At 35.2% G+C, this 9,922-nt stretch overlaps 1 protein-coding gene across 1 annotated transcript in view; it reads right to left on the bottom strand.

The window, feature by feature from the left end:
- Window positions 1–811: 811 nt before the first annotated feature.
- The window catches only part of LOC113827307 (transmembrane protein 87A-like), a gene marked incomplete at its 5' end in the record, with an annotated part of 16,553 nt that continues 7,442 nt past the window's right edge, over window positions 812–9,922 (bottom strand). Inside the window, 7 exon segments of the mRNA XM_070138436.1 lie at window positions 812–2,696; window positions 2,876–2,903; window positions 3,229–3,281; window positions 4,169–4,318; window positions 4,604–4,733; window positions 9,141–9,334; window positions 9,644–9,761. Coding sequence (XP_069994537.1) covers window positions 2,655–2,696; window positions 2,876–2,903; window positions 3,229–3,281; window positions 4,169–4,318; window positions 4,604–4,733; window positions 9,141–9,334; window positions 9,644–9,761 — 715 coding nt within the window.

Here is a 9,922-nt window from a genome sequence, read left to right as displayed (position 1 = left end):
ATCTGCCGGATATAATGGGAGTTGCATAACAGCTGGTTACACATAAACTGAGCTCCAGTATGTCTTAGAATGAGACAGAGAGCAATGCTTGGAAGAGAAATCCCAACAAGTACCATTAAAAATTCCAAAGGAGTTTTAGAGTCACTCCATCTCTATCAATATCAGACATCTAAAAGATTAATGCAGAAGCCTGTCCTGTTAGACAATATGATGTAAACAAAATATCTTAGACATAAATAAAAGGAACTGTCGCTTAATATATCTTTACAAACTTATTTCAGAATTATTTTTTTCAAAACAGTCTAGTGAAAAAAGACAACAATAATAATGATAATAATTACAATGCTTTGAATTTTAACTGATCAAAATAAGGAAAAATACTGTACCATAACATTTAACAAAATCTACAGCCATTTCACCATCTTTTCAAAACTACTTGAAAATATGCAACAATTCAATATGTATTTGTGCATTCCAGGAAATGTATTACAAAGACTATATAATTATTTGCATATGAACAACAGTCAAGGTGTGAACAAAATAATAACCAAACTGTGCTTTGCATCAGAGAAGGATGCTGCTAACCTAACAATGATAATCATAATGAAATCTGTGCTTAGAAAAGAAGTGTGACACTAACACAAATTAACTTTCCTTTACTAACATAATGTTTATTATATCATTGGTTTAAAACATAAAGGATATATCTTACTTTTTACATTACATCATATAATGACCAAATCAAAACAGATGCTGAAGGATATAATGTCATCTGATTTTCCTTGATGTTCAATTGTGTTAAATCTGTCAATTTTCTTTTTTTTTTGGGGGGGGGGAATGAATGGTGCTTATTTGTATGCATTTGTTTGTACACAGAACATAATAAAACATCTGTACACAAAGAATAAAGCTTAAATGAGGGTTCAATACATTACCATCTACAATTACAATGGGTGAAGTCTCCTTAGGCATGGGGATATATTAGTATATCTCATTCTTGGATTAATTTCAGAAGTATTTACACAAACCTGCTTCCTCTGGTTTCAGTATCACCCTTAACCAGTCATCACCTATCCTACATCAGGGTAAAGGATAAAACACAAATCTTCATTTCTATCACAGATCTTTTTAAGTACTGCATTCAAGTGTATTCAAAGCAAGTACCTATATTTCATTATAGAAATTGATTTCATAGTCACTTGATTCAATCTGTTTCAGAAAGTAAAGGGAGAAATCTTTATCGTTTTTCTTACAGGGAGAAGTCGGGCTTTGGTGTGTGGAATACTCATGTATATCACTGTCATTACTAGCCCATAAAAATATTGCAAAATCACTTCTCCCGAGACTCATGCATTAGCATACAATTTGTTTCTTGCCAAAACTATAAAAATCTATAAGGAAATGAACATCATAAAAAACAAAACTTTTGTGTCTAGTGCCAATACAAAAATTACAAAATTACAGTCACATTATGATAGTCTAAACTTTAACTGAGCCACACTCAACCCATTGCTACCAGATACACAAAATTACTGCATTTGTGAATTTTGTTTACACATTGATGGCTCCCCAAGTGTTCTGTCATCAATAAGTCAATTAGGTGGCCTTATGCAATCATGCCTGATTTCCCCATGATCCTTTTATTATTGATAATGTTATTATTAATGACTATCATTGTTATAATATCATAAACATAATAAAAGACAATTTTTTTCCTTTATTTTTACAAAAATCTAGGAAAAGAGAAAAGAGATAAGATAAGTAGGGCTAGCAATTGATTCCTTGGTGACTAAGCCCTTGTGTATCTGTCCATTTGTAAACACAATCAATCAACTAAAATCACATTTGACAGTTTTTTGCAATGGGCTAAAACTGACAAACACCCAGGACATCACCTGTGTTATAATCAGCACATCAAGTACTGATGAGTGACCTACTATCCCTAGATATCCAATAACATATCCTGCAGCATTTAGGTTTTAGTGGGTGTTTTCTACATGTCATACCTTCATCCTTACCAATTACATCACAAAGTGTTGTGTTGACACATCAAACTCTTTACATTATTTCTAAATAAGGCATGTAAAGGGTATTAATTCCAGAATAAAACCTTACACACTGGTTAAAATAAAAATAACAGGGAGATGAAGACTATATTTGGTAATGAAGAGGATAGTATGAGGAGCCCAAAAGTATGGCTTGTCATCAAGGAATATTTTTCAAACCCTTATGGAATCTGAAAAAAAACTTATTTACACCACTGGGCTTTTGAGGCAACATTTCACACTATTAGCATCTGGAATACGTGAGAAAATTGTTCCTCTTAAATATGTAGAGCAGAGGAAAGCCTTCAAACACAATGACTAAATCAGATGCTGATGAAAACATGCATTACATGATAACGAGAACTTTACAGTAATTCCATCATTCTTTCACTCTCTCAGACAACTCCATTCACACTCTAAGGCTTAACCTAGGCACAATCTGTCTTTCAATAACTTACAAGAGGAGAGAGGAAATAAATTGGGCAATGGGGAGGGAAACAACATTTGTTTCTATGCTTTGGCGACAGAACATGTACTGGGTCCCAACAGCATCAGTGCCAATGGGTAATGGAATGGACCTGTAATGTCACAGAAGGTTCTGCAGAGACCTCACTGCATCTTTGAAATTTCAAACTTTGAGGTGACAATTTCCTGAAAGAGGAAAGAAAAGTTAGCTTTATTTTCAAAAAATAAAAAATAAAAAAAATAAAAAATATTTTTTTTTTTTATCAAAAGAACTATCACTAAAGGTTTGCTGTATAGAAACCCAAATCAACCTTAACTTTGTATGTAGGTAAAATGCACGTTCATTACAAATATTTTCTATTTACCTCATCTGAGTCCAGAATGGGAAGAGCACTGAAAAGAAAAGACAGGGAAAATAATTTCATTATCATATTTCCTCTATTAACCCACTAACAACAGGTGTCCCACATATGAGACACCCGATAAAATAAACATTGCCGGGCGTCCCGCCAGTGTGACGCTGTATCGGGGCTCACCCTCCGACACAGCAGCGGGCAGGCAGAGTCCAGCGCAGGGGCTGCCCCAGACTCTGCAGATTTTATAGCAGCCCGGAATCTTTTATTTTCAGCTTTAATGGGTTAAGTCATCTCCATACGCTTTATTCATACATAAAATGCATCAGAAAAAATGATAAACACAAGACAATCTAAAAGCTTACCTATCAGCAATAGATGATGGGATATTTTCCTCAACCCACTTCAAATCATCTTCCTGCAAGTTGAAAATCACAACATGATCAAATATTCAGAGGCAGAAATTTTCAGTCACAAACACACACCAAAATATCAAAGACAAAATTTGCAACAGGATAAAATGATTCTGTTCTTGAGTCAAAAAATAAAGAAATCCCAAAAATGTCAATTCCAAAATAAACCCATCTAGAAATGCATATAGTCATGAATGTACAATAAACAAGCACTTTATTTCCACTCCCTTATCTATCCTCCAATCCTTCTATTCCTATACTATACAGTATTTCCCGATATGCATCCTCCTCCCCAATAAGTCACCCTATCCCTCTTCCTCCCACTCTTATTTAACACACCCCATCCTCTCCTCCTTCATCTGCACTATTCCCTCTTCATTTCCCATTATCCTTACCTCTCCCACCTGAATACTCACCTAATCTTTTCTGTCACAACAGTCCTTCTCCAGATCCCTCCCCTCCTGACACTCCTTGTCATACTTCACCACCTTCCCCGGTCGCCTTACTTCATCCCCCAGATTCTTCTCCAACAGCCATCTCTACCTGTATTACTAGTTGATTATTTCATAATAGCTCTTTTGCCAGTTTTCCTTAAACAATGTTCCTATAGCTTCCCTAACCATAGATACACTCTATTTCATCCATATGCCTAGCGCCCTTAACCCTTTCCTTTACTAATCTCAGATATACTTCCTTTGCACCCCCTCTTTACCCTTTTCCCTATTATACTATCCTATAACACTCAATAACCTTTGACATTAAACAGATCATATCCCAATCGTTAACTTCCTTTAATGCTTTTCACTACAGTACTTCACCATAGTGCTATATGACCTTTGATGTCTAGCACATTTAATTGTTTCAACCATTAACTATTAACCTCTCAACATACCACAGAGCGCGATTCCCGAGGTGATGATGAGGTCGAATTACGCGTATTTCGGAATTTCATCGTATCAGAAATATCAGCCATCAGCTTCTCAGCTTCTTCTTCATCATCAGCATCTGATCCATCGTCTAATAAGGGTGAGAAGGCAAAGCGCTGAAAAAAAGAAAAAGGATTTTATACTCCTACTTGGCTTACAGACAAGAAAATAAAATAAAATGAATTCTACTTTTTCCTCTTCTACCTCCTCTATTCCACCACCATCTTCTTTACCTCTCCTTACTTTTCTTCACTCCACTCCTTCTTTATCATCAAATTACACTCATTTACATGGATATACTTACCTAAAGCCATAGCACTAAAATTGTCAAGTCAATATGTCAGGACATTTCTTCTGGCACTCCACCTTATCAATTCCACTTTGCCCACCACATAGCTCACCTGGTTGTTATTGGATGGCCGCCAAAGGATCATAATCACCAGGAGGACCACAGCAAAGAGAACATGCCAATAAGCATCATCTACCCAGAGCTCCTTCCAGTCAGTAAGACATTTTTCGAACTGGTGATACCTGCCAAGTAAACAATACACTCACTGATGACATGTCTTAATCAATTAATGTTGCTTGAATTTGATCAGATCATCAAACTGGTCAGGACTTATTCAATTTGGATGATTGGACCTAGCATTGGATGCCACCTTTACTCTTCCTTCTTTACAGAATAAAATCTAGAACTAGGGGGAACACATTTAGCATTTTAATGAAATGCACAAAAATTGCAATAAATATGTTTATATATTCAACACAAAAAATGGTTCATACTACATTCTAAGAAAAGCATTTTATCAGGGAAGTCAGGCAACACTGTGGGCAGAGATGTGATGTGTATGACTAGACTCAAGCACTGACTAACAGCCAGCACTTTGGTTTACATTACTGAGCAATGGGTTCTGATAGAAGAATGATCAAATGATTGTCTCATCTGGCCAGCATTTATGCTGTTAGTCTGATAACATAATTCTACATCAGCTTAGCAAAATGAGTTAAAACAAGCCAACATTACAGGAGAAAACACGCAAGTACCACCACTGAAGAAACATGGTTCTGGTGTCAAGACAAGATTCTCCTGCATGAGGTGACATCTAAATGTATTATAACCGCATCTACACAAACGAACACATCCAGACATCCCCAGGATATGTCAATTAGGGCCATCCTGCCTTTAGCACACAACTGAGAGTAGTTCAGTGATGAAAGGACTTTCAAGGTAGTGGGGAGAGTTTCAGAGTTTGTGCAATGGCCCAGTTCTGTGTCACACTAATATCCAAAGTACATAGTAGGTCTGTCTAACATTCATTGTGATGGTTTAAAGAGAGAATATACTTTCTTCCAAGTTAAAACAAAACAAAATTTCATTAATCTACATTTGCTATTAACTTCAGGAACTCATGAATGAAATGTAATAATTTCTTGTGTGACCGTGTCCTTGCCCCAAATCCTAGACAGTCCAAATGTTTATCAGTAACAATGTTATAAACATATTAGAATGCCCAGGTGATTTCCCTCAAATAAATCCTAAAGAAAAAATAAGGAATATCATGAAAAACAAACACTTAGGAAGCTTTGCTATTTTGCTAATCTAGCTGAATTAAAACCAGAACAACTTCAGGAGGTAATGCAGCAGAAAGGCAACAAAGTTAAGTACAAAAGCTTTGGAAATGCCTACATTAAAAGTCAAACAAACCAAATATTTATATTCTAACTTTTCCAAAGTGTTTAAAGCAAAAAAATATATAAATTCTGCACTTGAACTCTGGCATTAATAATATATCACAGTTTCAGGGGAAATGCATATGATTGTGACTGCACCAAACAAATGCAATATCCATAAAATAATATGATACTCTCATAGAACATCCACTTATCAAATACTCCTAAAATGAAACTACTAAAACTATCAACTGTGCAAAATAATTTTCATACTTTCACCATTCTACATACTGTTGCCATTCTATCCAGCATCTAGCACTCATCCCCCCTTTGCATGTCATGGAAAAATTGAGTGAGGCCCAGGGTAACAGCAACACACCATCATAAAAAATTTAGCTGAAGGCCGGGATGACGGAAACGACTCCCCATGAATGCACAAAGCTCTTGGAGGGTGATTAGACTCAGTGGGCATTTACAAAGAGGCTCTTGCATTATTTCCATAAGTAAACAAGTGTGGGTTTTACCACCATAAGCCATGACTGGAAGAGTGCTGACTTAAGGGGACCGTCCCAGGAAATGACCACCTTTCCCTACTCATTTCATCATAAAAAAAAATTGGTTGAAGATAGGTCATTGATTCTTTTTGCATAATATAGAGCATAGAATTGTGCTTCGTCTCATATATAATTTTGACTGGTTGACAAAGAGTGCTATTTTTGGTCTGTTTTTTCAGCATCAAAAAATTAAAAATTTTTGATCAAAGTCAAAATTTAAAAATCAGCTATTTACACTGCCTCAGGGCTCCGAGGCTCTAGCGAAAGCAACAAACTGCATTTGAATCGCACAAAAAATACAAGTGTGGTGATGTACCAAAGGTAAAGTAAACAAAGACCGGAGAAACGGCGTATTATATTTTGGCACCTTGCCAAAGTTCGTCATCTCTGTTATTTTTCTCTAAAATTTAATGATGTTATATATCAAAAAAGCTTATTTAGTGTACTTTGTGATGCAATGATTACCCAGTCAATTAGAATTATCATTTTCAATAGGGACACTTTCCTATAAAGGATTTTTTTTTTTTTTTTTTTTTTTTTTTTTAGTAGACATTTTTGTCTGAAAAGTTTAATAAATGCATTTTACCAAAGAGACACGATCTAAACCAAAAAAAAAAAACTTTTTTTTCTCTCTCTCTCTTTTATTTTTAATAAATGGAACTATGTATGGCAATATCAATACAAAACATCCTAGTTCTAAAGTCCTAGCATGAATACAACATGGCAGTTCAATTTTGAGAATTTTAAAAGCCTATGAATTTAGTACATGGAATTTGAGAACTTACTGAAGACGCTGAATTTTTCCCATACTCCACAAAAGGGGGGAGGGAGGGGGAGATGGTCAATGGGTGTTTATACTTTTCGAGGAGGATCAAATGTTCATAAACACACACGAAGTTAAAAAAATTAATCATCCTCATCTAATAGGCCTATACTGACTTTTATATCTAAAGGAATAAAGTATATTAGCTACCCTATAAACCGTTTTCTTCAATAATTGTCAATATTAACAGTTGCAAAGGCAAACCCATTACCTTTACAGACACCTAGATGTGGTTGGATATTTGCAAATTTACGGTACCTAAGACCTACGGTAACGTCTAAACATATTATTCTTTATCAGGAACGCATGAAACAGATGCGATACCTTTTTCAACTCTTGATGAAGACTGCGCCCATAATCGAGTTCAAAATTCATATAGTTTTTATTTCAGAGTGGGCATTACTGTGTAATATCATCTTCAATATGAAATAATCAGTATCTTGCTTATACTTCAGAAGTTCCAAAATCTGAATATTTGGTAACCTTCGTATTGAAGCCCTCTTTACAGCTGTAATGACCAATTTCAAATCAAATCAAATTTACCGATGCTGTGATGTACCGACCGTTGAGCAGAATGTAACAGAAATATTTCATTTCTTACTTATACGGCTATTTTCAAACGTTAGTGCTTCATATGCAGTATATGTACAGATTACTCCATAACTTATAACGTATTACCAGGGAGTCTCGATGGAAGCATATTTCATGTGTAAAAGGACACAAAACTTAAATTTTTTTAGATATATTTCACAAAATATTTCGTCAAAAATCACAGTGATATAATTTTTTTCTGATACTGGTATAAAAGTGTTCCTTGAACATTCACAAACTCATATCTATGCACAATGTCATAATCAAATACTGTATCCACTTTTGCAACAAGCAAAAGTCCACATAGGTGTACCTGAGCACTCATTAGCGACGTACCTCTCCAGGTGTTTAGCAGGTCTTGGGTTCAACTGTCCGGGAACTAGCCTCAGCAGGGCTTTAATACTCGTTTGGTAGTTTCTTCATCCATGTACCTATATTATATGCTAGCTAACTCAATATGACCCCCTGTCCCCCCCTCATCTGGGCCGGTCCCCTCAAGGAGGGTCCAATTTCTTACACAAAAAAAATCTTACTTATTGTTCTCATCACTGCAGAGAGTTATAAACTACCTATAGAGCCTCTACAAGGAAAATTGTCTAATACCATGTAGATACTGTATAACAAAAGAAAAATATAACCTCGAAAAAAGGCAAAAACACAAAAGACTGTGACACAGAAAAAAATAATAATATTGCAAAAGCAGGGCAAGGACTATTGACAACACACAAGTGTTTATGAGGGTCAAGCCCAGAGGCCACTTATCCAGGAGAGCACCCCATTCAGTAAGTCTAATGCCCAGATTTTGGCCACATGCAGCAGCCAGGTACCCAGATTCAAGTGGTCTATATCCATTACACATTTTATATTGATTTATTCAATTCTATTTCATATTCTCAGATGAAGCATGGCTTTCAAAAGTATTCGACTGCAAGAGTAATTTGGCTTAAAATAATATATATATACATTTTACTCTTAGATACAGAAAATGTTATAGACTAGATTAATGCATATTGTGATTTGCTCTACTGTTTATAACAACTGATAGAAATTGGTAGTCATATAATTTTAATTCATTTCTAAAATCAGACACTCAAATGAAATCAACGTATTGTTTAGTGCACTTCACAATTACAGAATATAAGGTAGTAAATCAAATCACACCAATGCAAATATGTATAGATCTCAATATAACTCCCAATAAACAACCTTCCATAGCAAAATACCTTATTATCCTCAAGTTTGTAACTGTGCAGTTCCATAAATTACACAAAGTCTTTAAACAACACCAGCATCACCCACCTGATGGACCATACCATGAAGATAACCGATGCTATGACAGCAAATGCAAGAGTGTTGGTGAAGTGTCGGTAGAGGGAGAGCTTAACCAGGTTGCGTCTCAGGCGAAGGATACGAGTGGTCTGCACAAGTCCTGTGAAAATCCAGAGGCAGATGGCTGACTCCAGAAGGGACAAAGGCAGGGAAGCTAGAAGGACCTGGAAAAGAAAATTAAGGGATTCTCAGTATGGCATGAATAAAAAAAATAAATGTACAAAAAAGTGAAGTAAAGTAAAGGAAAATTATATATAAAACATTATTTATAAATCACCAAAGATTTACAATATGTTCATACTATCTACTTAATTTGTAATAGCAGGCAGATCCAGGTAGGTCTATATATACTATATTTTTAATTTAAGATATTTAGTAAGCAACATCAAATTTCAGATTTTTGACTACAAAGAAAGTATGATTATATTTATCTATTTTTATTTTCGGTATCAAATCTAAATGTAAAATATTACCTGTTTCTGTGGGTCACTTCTAGATTGTAGTGCTCTTGTACATCCTTCGATGCTTGAAAGCACAAAGTACAGAAGACCAACACCAACAACACGATGCAGAATCACACCTAAGCGTGGTCTGAAGAGTCAAATTGTACTTTATTTTCTTTTCAAACTGCTCTTGAGTAATGACATCCCTGATTTCATTATCAGAGATTATCAATAACTTTTATGTCATTTTCATGAGTTGTCTTTAGTCAGGAACCTGGTATCATCAAGTTTTTACTTGAAGTGACATAT

The sequence above is a fragment of the Penaeus vannamei genome, chromosome 24 (assembly GCF_042767895.1).
Source record: "Penaeus vannamei isolate JL-2024 chromosome 24, ASM4276789v1, whole genome shotgun sequence".
Lineage (NCBI taxonomy): Eukaryota > Metazoa > Arthropoda > Malacostraca > Decapoda > Penaeidae > Penaeus > Penaeus vannamei.
The sequence above is the reverse complement of the archived record's forward strand: the minus strand, read 5'-3'. Positions and strand labels throughout refer to the sequence as shown.